The 24,934-nt window shown below is 43.6% G+C and overlaps 1 protein-coding gene across 2 annotated transcripts in view; it reads left to right on the top strand.

Annotated features, from left to right (window-relative positions):
* Positions 1 to 24,402, top strand: part of BANP (BTG3 associated nuclear protein) — a 131,430-nt gene extending 107,028 nt beyond the window's left edge. The window contains exons 12-13 of one of the 2 annotated variants that reach the window (XM_064723411.1): positions 20,847 to 20,990; positions 23,419 to 24,402. In XM_064723411.1, coding sequence (XP_064579481.1) covers positions 20,847 to 20,990; positions 23,419 to 23,490 — 216 coding nt within the window. In that variant the 3' untranslated portion in view covers positions 23,491 to 24,402. The remainder of the gene's footprint in view (positions 1 to 20,846; positions 20,991 to 23,418) is intronic. The other variant, XM_064723410.1, reaches the window with a different exon arrangement.
* Positions 24,403 to 24,934: the final 532 nt, after the last annotated feature.

The following is a 24,934-nucleotide window of genomic DNA, read 5'->3' as shown; positions in this document are numbered from 1 at the left end:
ATAAGTGCAATCCACATTTATTGTATCTTCATTGTTCACCAAGAACTTTCCTCTTAACTAATCCAGGCACAAAATAAACTGATTTCCTCTGCAAATGTCTTAACATCTTTCGATAATCGTGGATTTTCTCAGCTGTTTATCAGCACAGAAAAACAGCTAAATCCAGTGGAAACCCTGGATTTACCTTGCCATGGAATAGGAGGATTTGATGCCGGGGTTGTGGAACGGCAGCGCAGCCTCCAAAGGTTTATTTTTCCTGGAGAGCTCCGTATTCCGCCGGAATTTTTCTCCTGAAAATTGCCTTCAAACTTTTCATTTTCTGCCTTAATCCCTTTTGGGGAGTCTCTGTCCCTGCTCTCATCCTCACTCCTGGATTCCTCGGGGAAGTTTCAATCCGGGCTCTGCTCTTCCCGCGTGTTGTGTGGGAGCATTCCCAGATTTCTCCCTGTGCCCTGAGCAGAATTCTTAGGGATTTCTCCACATTAAGTATTTCCACGTGCACCTTCCTCCCCTTCCGGCTTTTGTTTGCAGCATCCAAACAATTCCAAACTTCCCTTGTTGGTGAAAAAACATCCAGAAATTCCAGATGGGTTTTTCCAAGGTCAAATTGAATTTTTATAATTTAATCCTTGCACTTTTTGGTCTGAAGAATGAATGTTTATTAGTAATAATAAGCTCGTTAATTTGTAGTGTTGCTAATTATTGGTGCAGAGTTTAGGTGGAATTTACTCCTGATTTACTCCTTCCCATAGGAAGTCAGTTAGGGTCAGTTTATTAGTGACATATAAATATAAATATTTATTTATAAATATATATTTATATTATATATAAATATATATATACATATAAATATTATATTTATATTTATAGGGTCAATTATTAGTGACAGAAGGAGCAAAGGGACCCCTCTGTTTCTCTCTCCTGATTTCTTATTAATTAAAATTCCCATAAAATCTATACAATAACATTATATTGTACAATATAGATGGTGTATTAAATTATATATTATAACTTCTTATATCATAGAAAAATGCATATCTTCCTATATATAACATTGTTATCCATTATTTCTATAGGAAATAAATATTATTCTATCAGGTATATGATACAATAAATGATATTATTATTTTAATTATATCAAATTAATAATTCATAATTATTAATATATAAATATATTATAATTATATTATGATTATTCAGGTAATATGTATTAATTATTTAATATATGCATATAAAATAAAATAAAATAAAATGAAAATAAAATATATAATATTATTATTAATATTTGGTATATATAATTTTATTTTGGTATTGTATATAATTTTATTTTATCTCATATATACAATAGAATAATAATATTATATAGTAATATTATATTATTATGTATATATATATAACATAAAAATTTAAAAATAAAATGAAAATAAAATAAAATTATATATATATAACCAATAGAATAATAATATTATATAGTAATATTATATTATTATGTATATACTATATAACATAAAAATTTAAAATAGAATTAAAAAAAATAAAATTATATCTCATATATACCAATAGAATAATAATATTATATACTATATATTATATTATTATGTATATACTATATAACATAAAAATTTAAAAATAAAATGAAATTATATATCATATATACCAATAGAATAATAATATTATGTACTATATATTATATTATTATGTATATACTATATAGCATAAAAATTTAAAAATAAAATGAAAATAAAATAAAAATAAAATTATATCTCATATATACCAATAGAATAATAATATTATATACTATATATTATATTATTATATATATACTATATAGCATAAAAATTTAAAAATAAAATAAAATTATATATCATATATACCAATAGAATAATAATATTATATACTATATATTATATTATTATGTATATACTATATAACATAAAAATTAAAAAATAAAATGAAAATAAAATGAAATTATATATCATATATACCAATAGAATAATAATATTATATACTATATATTATATTATTATGTATATACTATATAGCATAAAAATTTAAAAATAAAATGAAAATTTAAAAAAAAATATACCTCATAATTGCCCCCTGACATTTGGGATGTGTTAATGCAGAATCTGGGGTGGGTCAGTGGGATTTGCTGCTGCTGAGCAGGAATTCCAGCAGGGAAAGCAGGGAAAAGCACAGGGGGGACCCTGGGAATGGGATTGTTCAAGAGAAACAAAGCAAACTCCATTCCCTGGGATCAGATCAGCTCCTCAGGATTATCTGAGAGAAGGAAAAGGCTCAGTGATCCCATAAATCCACAGGACAGCAGGAGCTGCTGGAATCCTGGCCCTCCCTCCTGCAGATCCCCCAATGCCCTGATCCGACAGGAACCAACCCTGCAGGGCCCAAGGCTGCTCCTGCCCCACCCGCGATCCCAAATCCGTATTTATGGGTGATGCTGAGGGTACAAATCATGTGAAATTCCCTGGAAATAAAGAAATTATTCCTTTTACAGCCCAACATTTCTCACGCTTATTCCACATTTTGAACATTTCTGGCCCCGATCCCGAATGGGATTGTTCAAGAGGAACAAAGCAAACTCCATTCCCTGGCATCAGATCAGCTCCTGAGGATTATCTGAGGGAAGGAAAAGGCTCAGTGATCCCATAAATCCACAGGACAGCAGGAGCTGCTGGAATCCTGGCCCTCCCTCCTGAAGCTCCTGCAGATCCCCCAATGCCCTGATCCAACAGGAACCAACCCTGCAGGGCCCAAGGCTGCTCCCGCCCCACCTGCGATCCCAAATCTGCATTTATGGGTGATGCTGAGGGTACAAATCATGTGAAATTCCCTGGAAATAAAGAAATTATTCCTTTTACAGCCCAACATTTCTCACACTTATTCCACATTTTGAACATTTCTGGCCCCGATCCCGAATGGGATTGTTCAAGAGAAACAAAGCAAACTCCATTCCCTGGGATCAGATCAGCTCCTCAGGATTACCTGAGAGAAGGAAAAGGCTCAGTGATCCCATAAATGCAGATTTGGGATCGCGGGTGGGGCAGGAGCAGCCTTGGGCCCTGCAGGGTTGGTTCCTGTTGGATCAGTGCATTGGGGTGATGCCGAATTTTGCCCCAAAAGGCGAGAAGAACTGCCTAAGAGACTCAGGTAAGTCAGCATAGACAGGAGGTATTTTATTACGACGCGTCGGAGAAATCACAAAGGGATTTCTGGCTATCTCATGACAGAAGCAAGCTTTTATACAGTCTTGGGTGCAGGGTTACATCATATTCATAAGAGGCGTGGTGTGGGCGGAGCGTGGGCGGAGACATCTATTTTGAGGATTATTCTTGGTGGTCCTTCGGTGCCTTCCTTGCGGGCAAGGGTCTTCTGATGAGTCTTCCTCTTTAAACTTTTGAACTCCTATCCTAATATGGTCAATTCCCGGTGTACTTGGCTTGGTTCCCATGGCTTGGCACGGCTCTTAGGGTCAGTTTGACACTGGCACGGCTCTTAGGGTCAGTTTGACATTGTTAGCTCTGATCATGCTTAGCTCGACAATTCCCTTATCCCTATCTCTCTTTATTGTTTGCCCTGCTTACCAAACTTCAAACAGAAGGATCCACCAGGATTGCTTCTGGATTAATGAATAACCTATCATACACATAATCATGCATATTCATAAGAGGCGTGGTGTGGGCGGAGACATCTATTTTGAGGATTATTCTTGGTGGTCCTTCCGGTGCCTTCCTCATGGGCAAGGGTCTTCTGATGAGTCTTCCTCTTTAAACTTTTGAACTCCTATCCTAATATGGTCAATTCCCGGTGTACTTGGCTTGGTTCCCATGGCTTGGCACGGCTCTTAGGGTCAGCTTGACATTGGCACGGCTCTTAGGGTCAGTTTGACACTGGCACGGCTCTTAGGGTCAGTTTGACATTGGCACGGCTCTTAGGGTCAGTCTGACATTGGCACGGCTCTTAGGGTCAGTTTGACATTGGCACGGCTCTTAGGGTCAGTTTGACATTGGCACGGCTCTTAGGGTCAGTTTGGCATTGGCACGGCTCTTAGGGTCAGTTTGACACTGGCACGGCTCTTAGGGTCAGTTTGACATTGGCACGGCTCTTAGGGTCAGTTTGACATTGGCACGGCTCTTAGGGTCAGTTTGACATTATTAGCTCTGATCATGCTTAGCTCGACAATTCCCTTATCCCTATCTCTCTTTATTGTTTGCCCTGCTTACCAAACTTCAAACAGAAGGATCCACCAGGATTGCTTCTGGATTAATGAATAACCTATCATACAGCATTATCAATAATTCCAGGATTGCTTCCGGATTAATGAATAACCTATCATACACATAATCATGCATATTCATAAGAGGCGTGGTGTGGGCGGAGACATCTATTTTGAGGATTATTCTTGGTGGTCCTTCCGGTGCCTTCCTCATGGGCAAGGGTCTTCTGATGAGTCTTCCTCTTTAAACTTTTGAACTCCTATCCTAATATGGTCAATTCCCGGTGTACTTGGCTTGGTTCCCATGGCTTGGCACGGCTCTTAGGGTCAGTTTGACATTACAATTCCCTTATCCCTATCTCTCTTTATGGTTTGCCCTGCTTACCAAACTTCAAACAGAAGGATCCACCAGGATTGCTTCTGGATTAATGAATAACCTACCATACAGCATTATCAATAATTCCAGGATTGCTTCTGGATGAATTAATAACCTACCACACAGCATCATCAGCAATTCCTGAGTGTGGATGGGGGCGAATCCCCTTGTAGCTAACATGAGACCACCCGCCGGTGATATGGGATATGGCTCTAGTGTTAGGGGTCGCGTGAGTAGCTAATGGGATGGGAATGGGATAGGACTGCTCAGGGTTGATTCTCAGTCTGTGGCTCTGCCTAAGCATTTTGATAACAAAGTTATGTTCTTGTGCAGTAGTAAAATGCTGATCGGATGGGCAGTTTGGGGCTTCAGGGGGATCTGCAGGAGCTTCAGGAGGGAGGGACAGGATTCCAGCAGCTCCTGCTGTCCTATGGATTTATGGGATCACTGAGCCTTTTCCTTCTCTCAGGTAATCCTGAGGAGCTGATCTGATGCCAGGGAATGGAGTTTGCTTTGTTTCTCTTGAACAATCCCATTCGGGATCGGGGCCAGAAATGTTCAAAATGTGGAATAAGCGTGAGAAATGTTGGGCTGTAAAAGGAATCATTTCTTTATTTCCAGGGAATTTCACATGATTTGTACCCTCAGCATCACCCATAAATGCAGATTTGGGATCGCAGGTGGGGCGGGAGCAGCCTTGGGCCCTGCAGGGTTGGTTCCTGTTGGATCAGGGCATTGGGGGATCTGCAGGAGCTTCAGGAGGGAGGGCCAGGATTCCAGCAGCTCCTGCTGTCCTGTGGATTTATGGGATCACTGAGCCTTTTCCTTCTCTCAGGTAATTCTGAGGAGCTGATCTGATCCCAGGGAATGGAGTTGGCTTTGTTTCTCTTGAACAATCCCATTCCCAGTGTCCCCCCTGTGCTTTTCCCTGCTTTCCCTGCTGGAATTCCTGCTCAGCAGCAGCAAATCCCACTGACCCACCCCAGATTCTGCATTAACACATCCCAAATGTCAGGGGGCAATTCCAGGGAAAGCTCAGCCTCCTCAGTGCCCCTTACAATGGCAATGATTTCATCTGGACCTCTGACATGTATATATGAGATATAATTTTATTTTTATTTTATTTTCATTTTATTTTTAAATTTTTATGCTATATAGTATATGCATGATAATATAATATATAGTACATAATATTATTATTCTATTGGTATATATGATATATAATTTTATTTAATTTTAATTTTATTTTTAAATTTTTATGTTATATAGTATATACATAATAATATAATATACACTATATAATATTATTATTCTATTGGTATATATGAGATAAAATAAAATTATATACCAATACCAAAATTAAATTATATATACCAATATAATAATAATATTATATATTTTATTTTCATTTTGTTGTTTCATTTTTATTTTATATGGCATATATGTAATAATATAATACACATTACCTGTATAATTCATAATATAATTCATAATATTATTATTAATTCATAATTAATAATTATGAATTATTAATGTATTATAATTTAAATAATAATATAATTTATTGTATCATATACCTGATAGAATAATATTTATTTCCTATGGAAATAATAGATAACAATGTTATATATAGGAAGATATGCATTTTTCTATGATATAAGAAGATATAATATATAATATAATATACCATCTATATTGTACAATATAATGTTATTGTATAGATTTTATGGGAATTTTAATTAATAAGAAATCAGGAGAGAGAAACAGAGGGGTCCCTTTGCTCCTTCTGTAACTGACCCTGACTGACTTCCTATGGGAAGGAGTAAATCAGGAGTAAATTCCACCTAAACTTTGCACCAATAATTAGCAACACTACAAATTAACGAGCTTATTATTACTAATAATGTTGGGACATTTCCCCTCTGGGTGCAGCGTTTTCCATTCCTGCCCCTGGAGGAATGTGCTGCCCCCCGAGTCCCCCCAGCCACCCCCACTTCAGTTCCAATGCGCCCCTTTGAGAGCTCCAACTGGGATTAACCCCTGATCCCTCACATCCAGCGTGAAAATGGGCAGAAATTTTCATTTCCATGCATTTGGAACGTGAAATTTCTCACAGAGACTCCCAAACCTTTTAAAAGTTCCTCTGTTCACTCTTGGTCTGCTCCCTTCTGGGTGCCACCATTTGAACTTTAAAATCTAATTATCAATTCTTATTGCTCTTCCTATAACACTGCCCAACCATACTCTGGCATGCCCAGTGCTTTAATATTGATTTCCAGTTTTAGGATGGATAATTCCTAAAGATTTTTAATCTGACCACACAGAAAAAGGAGAAAAAAACCCCTGAAATTGATATTTTTCAGTGCTGTTTCATGCCTTATCTCCTCTGTGGTTTATTTACTGTACAGTGGCTTTCTTTGTGCTTTGTGTGATCCAATTCCTAAGCGATATATTCAGGAAAAAGCTCCAAGTAGGTAAATAAAAGGATCAGAGGGAATTTTTGGTCAGCTGCAAATCTCCTTGGAGAGTCTTTTATCCCTTTCTTTCCTGTGCTTTTATCTCCTTGTTATGACAAAAGCTTAAATAGCACTTATTGCCTCCTTCTCCTTAAATCCCATTTCTCCTTTCTCCTTCAAAAGTGTGAAACTTGGATTTCAGGTGGGTTGGGGAGGAATTTTTGAAGGATAAAGTTTGGAGTTGTTGGGACTGTTCCATCCTGGCAGGATCCAGCCCCAGAGGAAAATGTTGGTACCAGGAGGAGAACAGGCTGCAAAAACACCTCGTGTTCAGCCAGAAATTGGGAATTTATGGGGAAATGGTCCCAGAATTTCATTAGGAGCTGGGAATTCAGCAGGGAAATAAATAATCCCAAAATTTCCATAGGAGCTGGGAATTCAGTGAGGAAATATTCCCAGAATTTCCTTAGGAACTGGGAATTTATGAGGGAAATATTCCCAGAATTTCCTTAGGAACTGGGAATTCAGCAGGGAAATATTCCCAGAATTTCTTTAGCAGCTGGGAATTGAGTGGGGAAATATTTCCCCAATATTTCCTTAGGAGCTGGGAATTCCATAGGGAAATATTCCCAGAATTTCCTTAGGAAATGGGAATTCCATAGGGAAATATTCCCAGAATTTCCTTAGGAGCTGTGAATTTTATAGGGAAATATTCCCAGAATTTCCTTAGGAACTGGGAGTTCCATAGGGAAATATTCCAGAATTTCCTTAGGAGCTGGGAATTCCACAGGGAAATATTCCCAGAATTTCCTTAGGCACTGGGAATTCTATAGGGAAATATTCCCAGAATTTCCTTAGGAGCTGGAATTCCATAGGGAAATATTCTCAGAATTTCCTTAGGAAATGAGAATTCAGCAGGGAAATATTCCCAGAATTTCCTTAGGAACTGGGAATTTATGGGGGGAATATTCCCATATTTTCTTAGGAGCTGGGAATTCCATAGGGAAATATTCCCAGAATTTCCTTAGGAACTGGGAATTCCATAGGGAAATATTCCCAGAATTTCCTTAGGAAATGGGAATTCAGCAGGGAAATATTCCCAGAATTTCCTTAGGAGCTGGAATTCCATAGGGAAATATTCCCAGAATTTCTTTAGGAGCTGGGAATTCAGCAGGGAAATATTCCCAGAATTTCCTTAGGAGCTGGGAATTCCATAGGGAAATATTCCCAGAATTTCCTTAGGAGCTGGGAATTCCATAGGGAAATATTCCCAGAATTTCCTTAGGAGCTGGGAATTCCATAGGGAAATATTCCCAGAATTTCCTTAGGAGCTGGGAATTAAGGGGGGAAATATTCTCAGAATTTCCTTAGGAGCTGGGAATTCCATAGGGAAATATTCCCAGAATTTCCTTAGGAAATGGGAATTCAGCAGGGAAATATTCCCAGAATTTCTTTAGGAGGTGGGAATTCCATAGGGAAATATTCCCAGAATTTCCTTAGGAACTGGGAATTTATGGGGGGAATATTCCCATATTTTCTTAGGAGCTGGGAATTCCATAGGGAAATATTCTCAGAATTTCCTTAGGAGCTGGGAATTCAGGAGGGAAATATTCTCAGAATTTCCTTAGAAATGGGAATTCAGCAGGAAATATTCCCAGAATTTCCTTAGGAAATGGGAATTCAGCAGGAAATATTCCCAGAATTTCCTTAGGATCTGTGAATTTTATAGGGAAATATTCCAGAATTCCTAAGGAACTGGAATTTATGGGGAATATTCCCATATTTTCTTAGGAGCTGGGAATTCCATAGGGAAATATTCTCAGAATTTCCTTAGGAAATGGGAATTCAGCAGGGAAATATTCCCAGAATTTCCTTAGCAGCTGGGAATTCTATAGGGAAATATTCCCAGAATTTCCTTAGGAGCTGGGAATTCCATAGGGAAATATTCCCAGAATTTCGGAGCTCTTTAGGAGCTGGGAATTCGGGGAGCCGGTGCTGGAGGAATTCAGCTGAGGGGGTTCAGTGACCCCAGGGTCATCCTGGCTCTCTCCATGAGCTGCTTTTGCTCAACTTCCACACTTTTTGCAGGATTTTTAAGGAAAACAACCCCAGCATGTTCTGTGTTAGAAATGAAAAACTGCTTTTTATGAGCTCGATGGAATCTCACATGAGCGGGATCTTGGCATTTTGCACTCGCAGGGAGCGTCTGGATCCATGTGAGGGCTGGGAATTCTCTCGTTTGTATCAGCCCCAGACTCCAGCAAGGCCAAATGTGGGTGGGTTTTGATTTTTCCTCCAGTGCTGAGCCCAATTTCAGCCCTTCCCCATCTCCACAAACAGCCAGACTGCAGTGGAGGATGTGTGAAGAAAAATCTGCTCATCTAAATCAAAATAATTCATCCCTTAATGGGCTGGGAGGAGGAAGAACTTTCCCTGACACTCTCTAAACTCCTTCCCCATCCCACAAATCCCTGTCAGCCGCAGCTTGTGCTCCTTCTCTCGGCACAGCTTTTGGGATAACCTTATCAGGTTATCGCTTTTATTGCTGCCCGACTCCTGATGGATGTTTGGGCCACCAAAGCTGCCAAAAAATGATGGTTTGTATAGAATGAATCCACTCATTCAGCTCTCTTTGTGCAGAATTTCTCTCTCTACTCCAATAGCTGGAGTGTCCTAAGAATTAAACAATTTCTTACCAGACTTTCCATGGATTAGAGGAAAGTTTGGAGCTGTAGAGGGAGAAGATTCCCAGCAACCCAGGGAGCATTCTGTGTTTGCTGCTTGGAGAAAAGCACATTTTTGCTTTCAGAACTGAAGGGTTGATTGTAAAAATAAGGCACTTTAACCTTCTAAAAGTGGATTTTAGACATCTCTGGTGAGCTTTAGTTCCACTTCCACTCGTGTGGCCGCACACACACACAGGGCCTGGTTTGGGGTGGATTTTCCCTCATTTTCCCTCCCTTGAGACCAAATTTCAGTGGGCAGAACACGAGTGAAGCTGAACCGGCTGCACACAACTATTCCTGAGCACAAATATGTGCTCCCAGCCTTTATTTGAGGTTCTATCCTCGTTTTACATTATCCCAGCTGGGTATTAAAGTGAGCTCCAGAACTGGCAATGGCTTGGGGAAAAGCAGATGTGGACTCCGAGCAAACACCACTTGTGGGTCCAGGTCTGCTTCAAACTCACACTGCAGGAAAAAAAAATAAAATCCAATGGAGAGGCCTTCCAAAATGCCTTTTCAAACATGCAAATGACGCTGGGAAAGTTTAACATGTATGCAAATGTAATCTGGGGAGGGGAATTAAAGACCTTTGGCTGGCCTGGAGGCTCAGCTGGTAGCAAAATAGAAATTTCGTGCTGGATGGGAGAGCGAGGTTCAAGCACAGGCCAGGGATGGCTGGGAGCTCCACGTAGGTGAAACTTGGAGCTCTGCAGCCAAGGCAGGGGCTCAGAGATGTTCTGGTTCCTGTGATTGCATCCCCTGGATGTGGCTGGAGAGGAGAATGAGCACAAAGGGTGAGCAGAGCACAGAACCTCGGGGTAAAACTGCCCTGACAACTCACATATGGTTGGAGTTTAATCCACGGGGGAGAACAGGCACTCCACGCCTGTGCCAATTGTTTTCCACCCGCAAAGCAAAGAGATTTTAATGATTTATAGCAGAGCAGGGTGGATGTGTTACCTAATGGCTTTAGAATGACTCGGTGCAGTTTTCGGAGCGATGCAGGAAGTGCAGTGGATAAACAAATCCCTTCTTGTTCCTCTTTGTTCCCCTTTGAAACAGAGCTTTGGTTCTCTGCTAAAATCCGAATTTCTCTGGGACTGCTTTCCATGCACGCAGAAAAAAAATTTAAATTTTAAAAATCCCTTCCAGAACAAGGATTTTATTTGCGGGCTCAATGTGGAATGTAATTGGCAAATCCCATTTTTGAAGGATTTGTACAATTCTTACATGTCAGGCTACTGGCTTCAACTTGAGACAAGTCCATAAAGGAGGAAATTAATTCAAGGAATCACAAATTCATTTGCAAAACTGGGAAAGCATCATGGGCAGTCCCAGAACTTGTAGTACATGACTTAAACAAACTGACACTCTCTGAGGAGTCGTTTCTATTTTATGGCTGGAAATTAGAAAAAGAACATTTGCATCATTGCAAATGCTTGGTGTGAGAGAAGCACCAATTCCCAAGCTTTTGTCCAGGGGATTGGAAACATTTGTCCACTTAGTGCCTTGGCAAAAGGGAGCACCTGTGGAATTCCAGCAGAAATGATGTGGCCTCAGGTGGAGAAACCAGAGATAATTCATGGCTTATCTGTGAGCCCTGCTGGGAAGCTGAGAGTGCTGATTTGTGCTGATTCTGATCTTATTCAATCCATCAAAACCCAATATTTTAAAAACTACAGCGGCTGTGTGGAACAACATCCACCTCCATGGAGGAAATCCATCAGCTCTCCTAATTGCTTTTCTTCAGGAAAACGCTTTGGACATCAGAGATGATTTTCTGGGGTGGGAGATGATGGATCACTTTTAATATCCAGCCCATCTGCTCCGAGTTCTGGTCACTGCCAGAGCCACACTCACCTTGCCCAGTGCCAGTAATTGAAATAAAATAGATAAAACTTCTGTTCCTCTGGACTCCTTGGACATGAACTTTCCTAGCAGATAAAAGCCAGGATTGGAGCTGGAGTTGGTGTTTTAATTCCTTTCCTACAAGTATCTGTAGCTTTTGTAGGAGTGTTTGGAGAAGCGCAGGTGTTCTCTCATATGGTTTTCATTCCAAACCCCATATGGTTGTTTTTAGCTGAAATTCTGGGATTCATATTCCCCCTCCACATGGAAACACCCCCTGTAACACAGAGAACTGCTCGTGTTCAGTAGAGCTCTGTCACTCCTGTCACGAGATTTGGGTGGGAAAGGCAAACCAAAGGCAACCAAAGGCAGCTCCAGGCTCTGCATTCCTCCCTGGGCAGGAAATCAGGGAGCATCTTCCCAAAGGAGTGGGGCTGTTAAAGAGAACAAACCCCGAGGGCCTCAGTCTGCTCTTTAACTTGGGTTCAATTTCCCCTTTTCCTTGTCCTTGGGAATTTTTTCCCATGAATTATATCCAGAGCAGGTTTTTTTGGTGCAAGTTTCTGTTAGAAACTCATTATTGTAATTCAGGTAATTCTCCAGAGCACTGTTTGCTCCTTTAAGTGCTCTTTAATCGACAGGCACTGCCTTAGAACTTTCTCCAGCTCCTGATTTATAGCTCGGGCTCCTCACTCTGGTTTTTCCCCCCATCCTCCTCCTGCTTTTCCTTTGAAGCCACCACGAACTTCTGATCCTGATGGATGGAACTCCAGCTGGTGACATCATTCCAGAATTCACGTGGAGGAGGGAGAAGCTTCATTTCCTTAGGCCTTTTCCTGAGCTGTGCAGTCCTAGAAGTTCTCTGTGTCTCTGTTCTTGTTTTCCCATCCATATTTCTCCTGGTTAATGGGATCCTGTCGGGGACAGCAGGAGCAGTGTTTGTTACTCTGGCAACAAAAGCCAAACTTTCAGATGTTATTTTGCTTCTATTAAAAAAAAAAAAAACCCACTGCCAGTTATGATGTAAACATTTGCAGCTCCCCCTAAATCTCTTTTCTTTCTGGAATTGAGTGCAATGACCCTTCTGAGGGCAGAGTGAGGGATTGGAGCAGACATCTCCCAGCTGTGTGGGATTTGGGGAGATCCTCAGCGATCTGCTCAGACTCTTTTTAAGTGGCATATTTACTGCCAGCCTCATTGGAGGGGATGGAGCTTCTCAGCAGCACTGAGAGGCCAAATCCTCCTCTGAATTTATTTAGGAAAAGATTGGATGCTCCTCCTGCTGCAATTGCCTGAAACCTTCAGCAGAATGTCGTGGGAAGTGCTGAAAATACCCCAGCATTTCTCCTGACCTTTTGTTTCCAGCAGAACCAATCCCACCAGGAACTGGAGACCAGGGTGCCATTTCAAGGCAGGTTTGTGTTTTCAGACAAGCAGGGATTTGCCACATTTGGATGGAAACGGAGCCATTCCTTCAGGAAGGAGGGATCCTCTCCCTCCTGGCTGGGTCGTGGCACTCACACATTTCCCACCAGGCAGATGCTGTGAGAGTGACCCTCAGTTATTCCAGTTATTCCTTGGAGTGACCTCTCCTCTCCCAGTGCTGGGCACTTGCAGGAGTCTGCATCCCCCATCTTTGGCTCCTTCCTTGAGCATCCCCCATCTTTGACTCCTTCCTTGAGCATCCCCCATCTTTGGCTCCTTCCTTGAGCATCCCCCATCTTTGGCTCCTTCCTTGAGCATCCCCCATCTTTGGCTCCTTCCTTGAGCATCCCCCATCTTTGGCTCTTTCCTTGAGCATCCCCCATCTTTGGCTCCTTCCTTGAGCTCTTGCACTCAGCAGCTCCACTTCAGGAAGATTTCCCTGACTCTGGAGTATTTTTCTCTGGATTATCCAGCCATTACTCAGTTGTACATTGAATAAAACCCAACAATAACATTCTTCTGGAAAAAAAAAAAATTAAGCCAAAGGCTTCTTTAGTATTGCTCAGAACAGTGAATTATCCTAGGGACCTGGAATTGCCCATTCCTGAAACTCTTCCTTTGGGAGGCACTTCCATGGGTTTTGCTGTGCTTGCTGCTGGCACTGAACCATTTCTTCACAAACTCTTGCAATTGTGCTGATTTGGGGACTCCTGAGGACCTTAAAGCTCACCCAGATCCACCCCTGCCATGGGACACCTTCCAGTGCCCCAGATTGCCCCAAGTCCTGTCCAGGGGATGCTTCCAGGGATGGGGAAGTCAGAAATTCTCTTGGAATTCCATTGCAGCACCTCCCCAGCCTCACAGAGAGCAATTCCTTCCCAATGTCCCATCCATCCCTGCCCTCTGGCACTGGGAGCCATTCCCTGTGTCCTGTCCCTCCACTCCTTGCCCAAAGTCTCTCCCCATCTTTCTTGGGGCGCCTTCAGGCACTGCAAGGTCACAGTTTGGTCTGAACCCTGAACAATCCCAGTTCTCCCAGGCTTTCCCTGCAGGAGTGGAGCTCCATCCCCCTGAAGTGCAGGCTGGGTTTGGGAAGAGCCCTCAGACAAATCCAGAGCCATCCTGAGGAGTTTCCCTTGGATCACAATTCCCTGGGAGGATCTCAGAGCAGGAGATGAGTCAGAGGCACCATCCAGATTTCCTTTCTTCCCAATATCCCCTCGAATTTGATACAGGGAATGAGATGAGGTAACTCCTGTTTCCATAACCAGTCATTTCTACTGAAATTCCATCTGCGCTCAAACTGCCAATTAATTATAATTACAATTAACCTTTGCACGTGTGCTGGTTTCAAGTGGATTTTCAGTGAAAATCTGTGTTTGGATTTGATGCATTTGACATCATTGCTCAGGGCCTGAACCATCCCTGCCAGAAATCAGAGCAAAGCCACACTTTGCCATCACTCCTCTCGCTCCACCCCACCATGGCAGGCAGGAAAAGGGACATTTTGGGGATATTTAGGTGGCTGCAGGATGTGTTCCTGAATTTCCCCAGGAAAGGAAGGGAATCCTGACCATGGCAGGGAGGAAAGGGACATTTAGGTGGCTGCAGGTTGTATTCCTGCATTTCTCTAGGACAGGAAGGGAATCCTGACCATGGCAGGGAGGAAAAGGGACATTTTGGGGACATTCAGGTGGCTGCAGGTTGTGTTCCTGCATTTCTAAAGAGAGGAAGGGAATCCTGACCATGGCAGGCAGGAAAAGGGACATTTTGGGGATATTTAGGTGGCTGCAGGATGTGTTCCTGAATTTCCCCAGGAAAGGAGGGAATCCTGACCATGGCAGGCAGGAAAGGGACATTTTGAGGACATTCAGGTGGCTGCAGGATGTATTCCTGCATTTCTCAAGAGAGGAAAGGAATCCTGACCATGGCAGGCAGGAAAAGGGACATTTTGGGGACACTTAGTGGCTATAGGTTGTGTTCCTGCATTTCTCAAGAGAGGAAGGGAATCCTGACCATGGCAGGCAGGAAAGGGACATTTTGGGGACATTTAGGTGGCTGCAGGTTGTGTTCCTGCATTTCCCCAGGACAGGAAGGGAATCCTGACCATGGCAGGGAGGAAAGGGACATTTTGGGGATATCCAGGTGGCTGCAGGATGTGTTCCTGCATTTCTCCAGGACAGGAAGGGAATCCTGACCATGGCAGGCAGGAAAAGGGACATTTTGGGGACATTCAGGTGGCTGCAGGATGTGTTCCTGCATTTCTCTAGGACAGGAAGGGAATCCTGACCATGGCAGGGAGGAAAGGGACATTTTGGGGACATTCAGGTGGCTGCAGGATGTGTTCCTGCATTTCCCCAGGACAGGAAGGGAATCCTGACCATGGCAGGCAGGAAAGGGACATTTTGGGGATATTCAGGTGGCTGCAGGATGTGTTCCTGCATTTCTCTAGGACAGGAAGGGAATCCTGACCATGGCAGGCAGGAAAGGGACATTTTGGGGACATTCAGGTGGCTGCAGGTTGTGTTCCTGCATTTCCCCAGGACAGGAAGGGAATCCCAGAGCTGGGATGGTTTATTCTTCTTACACAATTAAATAATGTCCCTGCTAAGAACACACTCTGGGATTCTCCTTTTGGTTTCTCCCCACTCTGTGGAGCTGAAATTTCCCTTTCCATGCCTGGGATTTTGGCAGGAGGTGCTCCCTGTTCAATGGCTCTGCTGGGGGTTCCCTAATGAAGCTTTGACAGATTTAAGGTCACTTTTTGCAAGGTTCCACTCAGCACTCCCAGAAATGCACAGCAGGGACAGTTGAACTGCTTTGATTTATGCTGAATTTATTTTCATATCGGCACATTTCATGTCAGAAAGAAATAACAAATTTAGGTGCAAGTTGTTGTTGGGGAAGGGAGGGTCTCCAAGGAAGCAGCTCATGAAATTCCCTCACTTGAAGAGCAGTGGATGCTTTTTAATTTTTATTTCCAGAGCAATTAATTGGGATATTAATGGGAATAAAGCACCTGAAAGCTCTTGCAGTGGGATTTTCTGCAAAGCCTTTATCCCACAGCCCTGCATTTCCCTCAGAGTGGAATTTTTGAGCATGTGAGCCACTAAATGAATGTTTTGCTGGCATTAAATGCAGGAGATGGTTTCAGTTTAAGGCTCCAAAAGTTTCAGACTGAAAAGAATCAGGGACAGGGAGTTATCTTTTTGAAGAGAACTCTTATCAGCAGAGCTTCTTATCATTTGGAGGAGATGTGTTTGTCATTTGAATGTGTTTGGCCATCAGTGGCCCAGGATTTTCAGCTTCCAGAAACATCCACTCCTTCTGGGATTCCAAACCTCACTTTGGTTTAAAGAAACATCCCCTTTTACTGCATTCCTGCTGTAGAAATAGGGAAAAAAAACACAGAAAAAAGGCACCAAAATCCCAATATATCTTATTTTTGAGATTTTTATAGGTTGGCAAACACATGTGCTTGCACAGATTAATAAAAGAGCTCACAACAGTAGGAAGAATGGTTTAAAAATGTGTTTAGAAGGTTTAAAATGTGTTTTAGAAGGTTCAGAAATGGGGTTTAGAAGGTTCAAAATGGGGTTTAGCAGGTTCAAAGGATATGATAGGAATTTAAACATATTTGAATAATTTTGGAAGAAGTTAAAAGAAAATTTCTTATATTTTATTCTTTTTTGAAAAATTCCCTTTCATGCCTTGGCAGTTGGATGTTAAATGGGGATTATTTGTTATGGGATAAAATGGACTTGACATGGAAAGAAACAGAGCAGAGAAAGTAGCTGGTTTTCATTATTAATATTCATTTTATTATGGTTTGTGTGGTAAACATCTCACTGAAGAAGGGTCAGAATAGAGAAATTTGGGAGATCAATTGTTTTCATGCCCCAAATCACCAAGACTTTGAAGAGAGTATGATAGAAGGGAGAAAAAGGAGGGAGAGGAGAGGGAAGAAGCTGAAGAGAAAGGGAGAGACTCAGATCAGTGGGAGAATCCCAGAATCCTGGAATGGTGGGGCTGGAGGGGACATTGGGGTCACCCCATCCCACCCCATGCCATGGACAGGGACACCTCCTCTCCCCCAGGTGCTCCAACCCAAACTCTTCCAGCACTCCGTGCTCATGGGGTTGTCCAGTCACTCCCAACCCTTCTGAATATTCCAGCTGAGAAATAAATGGGGAAAAAACTCATTTCAAACCTGCAGGGGCTCCGTGGGACAAAGGGTGATCCTGCCAGCATGGGGTGCTTCCAAAACTAATGCTGTGGGAGGAGAGAATTCTGCTTATTCCTTCAGAGCAGGCTGGGACATCCTTGAGTGTGGGATCTCAGCACCTCAGGACTGAGGTGTCACCGAGACCACCCTTGGGGGGCTCGGGAGTCCTGGAATGTTCCAGAAGTGTCTGGTGGCTGGACTTTGATCCCACACAGGAGACGACACCTGTATGAGGATAGGAGGGTTTCACCGGGTGAATGGTGAAGGGATTGGTTAATTAGAGGGTGAGACACAGGGTTTAGGATTTCTGTACAGGGGGGTTTAGAGAAGTAAGATGGAGGAATTGGGGCGTGTCCTGTCCTTCTTCTTCTTCTTCTTCTCCTCCATCTTCTGTGGTGATGGTGGCACTTTGGGATTGGCCATTACTAAAAGTGCACTGGGCAATAAAGGTGAAAGGTATTGGGGAAAAATGATAAATATTGTACACGTAACCATGGGTATAAAGATAGGTGACCGCCCGGAGGGCAGGACAGTGTGCTCATGGCTGGCTGCTGAGCAGAGCTCTGTCGGGCCGAGAGAAAATCTTTTAGATAAACAATTAATAAACACCGAGACTGTGGGATCTCAGCACCTCAGGACTGAGGTGTCACCGAGAGCACCCTTGGGGGGCTCGGGAGTCCTGGAATGTTCCAGAAGTGTCTGGTGGCTGGAGTTTGATCCCACACAGGAGACGACACCTGTATGAGGACAGGAGGGTTTCACCGGGGTGAATGGTGAAGGGATTGGTTAATTAGAGGGTGAGACACAGGGTTTAGGATTTCTGTACAGGGGGGTTTAGAGAAGTAAGATGGAGGAATTGGGGCGTGTCCTGTCCTTCTTCTTCTTCTTCTTCTCCTCCATCTTCTGTGGTGATGGTGGCACTTTGGGATTGGTCATTACTGAAAGTGCACCGGGCAATAAGAATAAAAAGGATTGGGGAAAAATGATAAATATTGTACACGTAACCATGGGTATAAAGATAGGTGACCGCCCGGAGGGCTACACAGTGTGCTCATGGCTGGCTGCTGAGCAGAGCTCTGTCGGGACGAAAGAAAATCTTTTAGATAAACAATTAATAAACATAAAGACCGAAAGAAGAACTGAAGCCTCTTCTCGTCCTTCGATACGCGGGCTGCCCCAAGGCCACCCCGGGCCCTTCCTGGCCCTCCAAACAGCCGAAAATCGGACACTTGAGCAGCTTGGTGCTGGTGCTGTTGCTGCCTCAGAACGCCCAAGATCCCAATAAAATCCTGACAACACCCTGGAGGTCATTGCTGCAGGTCACCTCCTCTTCCTCCCACGCTCCCCAGGGAAATTCAGCTCCATTCCCTCGTCCACGGCCACCCACCCTCAGATCAGCTGAGAAATCATCCTTTGGTCAGCAGAACCTTTGTGAACAATGTTATTTTTTTGCTCTTTGTTCTCTTCTTTTGGTTTGAAAGATTCCTTTTGTTCGTTGTGTTCGAATGTTTAGAAATCCCTCATTTGTGGCTCGTAAAAGTTAAACCTGGATGTGGGGCTGTGTTTGAGAAATGCAAGGGGGACTTGTTATTTTTTTATATACATTTATTTTTTTCTGATTTTTGTTTCAGGAAGGGAATTAAAATGAGTTTATCCCAAGCCCATTTTAAGTGCTTTGAGGTGGATCAGTTTTTCTGTGGGTTTGAAACCTGTGAGGGACTTCTTGTCTTCTCCAGCCAAATGCAGATGGGATAAACACCAGCATTAATTAGGAATTCCTAAATCTACACCTTCCTATTGATAGGAATATAAACATTGCTGTAATGAATGCCTTGGCTGTGGGAAGGAATGCCTTGGATTTGGGTGTTCATGCAGGAAAACCTTGCTCAGTGATTTCTGATGGTATCACACTCACAGCAGGATCTGTCACTCTGTCCAATTAACTTGTCATAATTAACATAATTATCAATCCCACAAGACCAAATGCACTGAGCATCCAGCATGGGAATCCGTGTGCTCTGTGATTTGTGGGAAACCCTGCTGGGAGCAGCTGGGACTGAGGGACAGCTTCTCTTGTGGTTCCTTTGGTGGGTTTTGGTGTTGGATCTGCATTTGTTTGGGTGGTTCATGGGGTGTTTCTGGTTGGGTTTGTTTGGATGTTCATGGGGTGTTTCTGGTTGGGTTTGTTTGGATGTTCATGGGGTGTTTCTGGTTGGGTTTGTTTGGGTGGTTCATGGGGTGTTTCTGGTTGGGTTTGTTTGGATGTTCATGGGGTGTTTCTGGTTGGGTTTGTTTGGGTGGTTCATGGGGTGTTTCTGGTTGGGTTTGTTTGGGTGGTTCATGGGGTGTTTCTGGTTGGGTTTGTTTGGATGTTCATGGGGCGTTTCTGGTTGGGTTTGTTTGGGTGGTTCATGGGGTGTTTCTGGTTGGGTTTGTTTGGATGTTCATGGGGCGTTTCTGGTTGGGTTTGTTTGGGTGGTTCATGGGGTGTTTCTGGTTGGGTTTGTTTGGGTGGTTCATGGGGTGTTTCTGGTTGGATTTGTTTGGATGTTCATGGGGTGTTTCTGGTTGGGTTTGGATGTTCATGGGGTGTTTCTGGTTGGGTTTGTTTGGGTGGTTCATGGGGTGTTTCTGGTTGGGTTTGTTTGGATGTTCATGGGGTGTTTCTGGTTGGGTTTGTTTGGATGTTCATGGGGTGTTTCTGGTTGGGTTTGTTTGGATGTTCATGGGGTGTTTCTGGTTGGGTTTGTTTGGATGTTCATGGGGTGTTTCTGGTTGGGTTTGTTTGGATGTTCATGGGGTGTTTCTGGTTGGGTTTGTTTGGATGTTCATGGGGTGTTTCTGGTTGGGTTTCTCTGGATGGTTTCTCTGGTTCACGGGGTATTCCTGGTGTGGGAGATGGTCTGACCCAAATGTGAAGACACTTAACCACACTTTATATGGAGTTCAGAGCTATGCACTAATGCTATAAAGGATTTGAAAAATACAAAACTCTTAAGGCATCAGCCCTGCTGGGCACGGAGCTGGGACCAGTTGCGCTCTGTGCTCCTCCTGATGCCTTGAGAGGCTGTCTAGAACAGGGGCTAGACAGAATTAAAGTAATAAAATAGACATTTATTAAAAGGTCTTCAAAAGATACACTTTGGACAGTACAAGAGCCCAGCCAGGGCTACACCAAAGATGGACCCAAGATGGACAACGTGTCATGAGTTTCCACACTTTTATAAGTTTTGGTCCATTTCCATATTGGGGTTAATTGTCCAGCCACAGCTCCAGGTGATGCAGTCCCACCCTCACAGTTTGCTCTCCTCAATTCCCTGTTGTTTGCACTTTTTGGGCCTGAAGCTGCAGTGGTGTCCTTGGTTCTGGGGCTGGAAAAGGATTGCTCTGTGTGACTGAGCTGTGAGGAGAGCTGCTGACACTTTGTATGGAATTCAGAGTCATGTACTATGTGCAGTCCAGAATCTGAAAATACAAAAGCTAAAGCTCAAACATCCCTGGCAGCCTGCCCTGGTGGCATTGCCAGCTCTCACCTGTCTGTCCTGCCCTCCCACAGGTGCTGCAGGGGGCTCAGCTCATCGCTGTGGCCTCGGCCGAGCCCGCGGCCGGCGGCGTGGACGGCTCCCCTCTGCAGGGCAGCGACATCCAGGTGCAGTACGTGCAGCTGACCCCCGTGACAGACCACGCTGCCTCCAGCCAGGTATGAGCCAGCCCTCCTTCTCCTTCTCCTTCTCCTTCCCTTCTCCTTCTCCTTCTCCTTCTCCTTCTCCTTCTCCTTCTCCTTCTCCTTCTCCTCCTCCGCCTCCTTCTCCTCCTCCTTCTCCTTCTCCTTCTCCTTCTCCTTCTCCTTCTCCTCCTCCTCCTCCTTCTCCTTCTCCTCCTCCTTCTCCTTCTCCTTCTCCTTCTCCTTCTCCTTCTCTCCTTCCTCCTTCTCCTCCTCCTCCTCCTCTCTCCTTCTCCTCTCCTCTCCTTCTCCTTCTCCTTCTCCTTCTCCTTCTCCTTCTCCTTCTCCTTCTCCTTCTCCTTCTCCTCCTTCTCCTTCTCCTTCTCCTTCTCCTCTCTCCTTCTCCTTCTTCCTTCTCTCCTTCTCCTTCTCCTTCTCCTTCTCCTTCTCCTTCTCCTTCTCCTTCCCTTCTCCTCCTCTCCTTCTCCTCCTTCTCCTCCTCCCCTTCCCCTTCTCCTCCTCCTCCCCTTCCCCTTCTCCTTTCCCTTTCCCCTTCCCCTTCCCTTCCCCTTCTCCCTTCCCTTTCCTCCTTCTCCTCCTCCTCCCCCTCCCTCTCCTCCTTCTCCCCTTCCCCTTCTCCTCCTCCTCCTCCTTCTCCTCCTCCTCCTCTTCCCCTTTCCCTTTCCCTTCCCCTTCCCCTTCCCCTTCTCCACTTTCCCTTCCCCTTCTCCTCCTCCTCCCCTTCCCTTTCCCCTTCTCCTCCCCCTTCCCCTTTTCCTTCTCCTCCTCCTCCCCCTCCCTCTCCTCCTCCTCCTCTTCCCCTTTCCCTTTCCCTTTCCCCTTCCCTTCCCCTTTCCCCTTCCCCTTCCCCTTCCCTTTCCCTTTCCCTTTCCCCTTCCCTTTTCCTTTCCCTTTCCCTTTCCCTTTCCCTTTCCCTTTCCCCTTCTCCCTCTCCACTTTCCCCTTCCCCTTCTCCTCCTTCTCCTCTCCACAGCTGTCAGATCTGTTGTATATCTACCCACAACTCCAAGCAGCTCATCATCCTCTTTCCAAACCATAAAACTCATCATTTATAATAAGAAACATCATTTTTTTTAACGTAGAAATGATCCTTGATTTCTCCTGCTTTGCTGTCCTTGCTCAGTGCCTCTGGAGAAATTATTTTGGTCACTGGTGTGTCCCTGAGAGCCTCACAAAGGACAGCACCAAAAATGTGGCTGCAATCAGCCGAAAAGTATTTTCAGACTGAGGTTTCCCTCAGAAAAGTCATTCCTGTTCTGACAGCAGTTTTCCAGTTGTTTTGATCAACGGCAAGTCCAGTTGGAAGTGAACACTTGATCCTCTCTGCTTGAGGAGGAATTATTGGGGTTTTTTTGGTCGTTTTTAATCAGTTTGAACAGCCATGAAGCTGAGGCTCGAAAAAGTCTGTCATCAGCTTGAAGCTCTGGTGACAGCACCACAAAGCTGATTTAAACCAGTTGGAACACATTTTCCTGAATTTGGTCACACGTGGTTTTGAAAATCCCACTCTGTGGGCTTCTCCAAGTGGTTGTGGAATTCTTTTTGCCTTGCCACTGCCCTTGTCAATATTTTATTTTTAACAGTGCTCTGGACACTGAGTCTGTTGTGCAGGGATTGTGCCTTGTTTTTTATGGATCCTCCATCACAGCTGTTCTGGGCAGGTGCTTTCCTGGCTCACAGAAATTTGGATTTTCCCTCCCTTGTTGTTCCTGGTAGGCAGTGAGTTGGTTTGTAAAGAGATTTTTCCTTTGGAGATTTCAGTCAGTTGTGTTCACTTGTAATTCTTCCTGGATTTCCCTGGGAAGTGAGGAGAGACAGGTCTGCAGGAGGGATTTCCTGAGGAAAAGTTGTGCTGGTGTCACTTCACCCTAACCAGGGAAAGGCTGCAGGGAGGAAAATCAGCATTTTTAGATCCCATTCTGCTCCAACTGAGAAATTCCAAGGACAAAACCAACAGGTGATTTCACCCCCAGCAGCTCTGGCACTGCAGAACTCCCTCTTCTCTTTTCCATGCTCATCCTTGGTGCCCTTCCCAGCTCCCTGTTCCCAAAATCTCCCTGTTGGGATGAGCCTTCCACAGCTTCAGTTTGGTGCCAGACTCTGAATTTATTTCCTTTATTTGGAGCTGGTTCTTTTCCTGGGAAGAGAGAGGGAATAATTGCCTTGGTGCCACTCATGATTTTGTAGATGTTTATCATAATTGCATTATTTCAGCTTCCTCATTAGGCTTCATGGAGGCTCTTGATGTTATTTTTGGTGCCTTTGTGAGCGTGTTCCCATTCCCACTGTCTCAGAGCCCACATCCATGCGGATTTTGCTTTGGAATTTTTTCCACTGGAATTCACAAGAACTTTATATTTGTATAATAAGCTCTCATTCTCTTGGTTACACCAATAAAAATCACTTTTGGATTGATTTCCTGCTGTCCCATTCCCCTTTGCAGGGCACTGATTCCCTTCAATCAGCAATCCAGCCAGAAATGCAGATAGAACACGGAGCCATCCAAATCCAGTGAGAGGACTGAGGAATGTTGGGGAGCTGGCAGTGAACTCCAGCCAGAAATGGAGTGGGAAGGGCTGGAAAAACCTCCCAGACCTCAGAACCTCCAGCCATGCCCTGCTCCCCCTCACCTGGGATAATTCCAGCTTCAGTCAGAGCTGCACCACGACACCAACCCAAATCCTGGCCTTCACAAAAACCCCGTGGGCTGCACTTAAATCCACTCAGAGAGGACAGAACAGATCTTTCATGGGGAGAGGAAGAGCTCTCCTGCACCCAAACTGTGAGACTCCATCCCTGGCCGCCCCCTGTGCAAATGGAATGTCTGCAGATGTTTGGGTATTGCTGCCCTGCAGTACCTGCTTTGCCACCTAGGGAAAGCTCCAGAGCTCAGATATTTTTCACTGTTGGAACAGTCTTTTTTTTTTTTTTTTTTTTTAATTTGCTATGGTGTTTATAACAAAAAAAAAAAAAAAAGGAAAATATTTAAAAAAAGGAAAAATCCCTTGACGGCAAGTCTTGGCCTTTTGCTGGTGTTTTCTGTTCAGTGTCATGAAAACTGTATTTGCAGAAGACTAACACTTTTGTTTGTACTGTTGCTTAACTACTTTTCTAGGGGAAAATGCTTTAAAAATGCTGTAATTACGCATTTCTAATGAAAAATAAATGTGTATTTATGAATAGTGCAGCTCTAAGTTGCTCTGCCTTGGGAATGAGTCCGGGTTGGCTGGGCAGGAATGTCCTGGAGGAGCTGGGGATGGATCCACATTCAGCCTCTAAGGAAGAACCCAATCTCAGACATTTTATTTTCTAAATTCCCAATCTCAGACCCTTTTATTTACTAAATTCCCAATCCCAAACCATTTTGTTATCTAAATTCCCAGTGCAAGAAAAATGGGGTAGCTGAGTTTTTGAGTGTGCAAAATGTAATGAATTTATGGAACAATTTTATGTAATGTGAACAATTCTGAGCTCCCTCCCTTCCAATTCCTCCTGCCTCCTTTGTCCAGCAGTTCCCCAGAGGGGGATCCATCCATCTGAACCCACCATCCAAGATCCAGGTGAAATCACCTTTAATTTAATCCAGATTTTGACAAAGCACCATTGTCCTATTTGCTAATCCTGAGTGCAGAGGAAACCTGTTTGCTGTCACCTGGTTATTTTAATGATGCATGTTTTGGAAAATAAGGTTTGGAAAATAAGAGTTTGATAAATAGGTTTTGGAAAGCAGAGTTTGGAAAATAAGAGACGGAGGTGTTGCTTTGTATTTGATTTCCAGCTGATTTCCCACAGGGTCATTCCCAATACATGGCTCATAATGCATTTAATGAATTGATAAATGAGGTATGGCCACAACTGCCACGTGTTGGAATCCAGGATAATTTGAATTTTTAATTTTTTTCTTACCAAAGGAAGGGTTAAGCACCCCCAGCTTCTGGGAATGTTGTCCCTGGTAAGTG

The sequence above is a fragment of the Zonotrichia leucophrys genome, chromosome 11 (genome assembly GCF_028769735.1).
Source record: "Zonotrichia leucophrys gambelii isolate GWCS_2022_RI chromosome 11, RI_Zleu_2.0, whole genome shotgun sequence".
Classification (NCBI taxonomy): Eukaryota; Metazoa; Chordata; class Aves; order Passeriformes; family Passerellidae; genus Zonotrichia; species Zonotrichia leucophrys.
The sequence above is the reverse complement of the archived record's forward strand: the minus strand, read 5'-3'. Positions and strand labels throughout refer to the sequence as shown.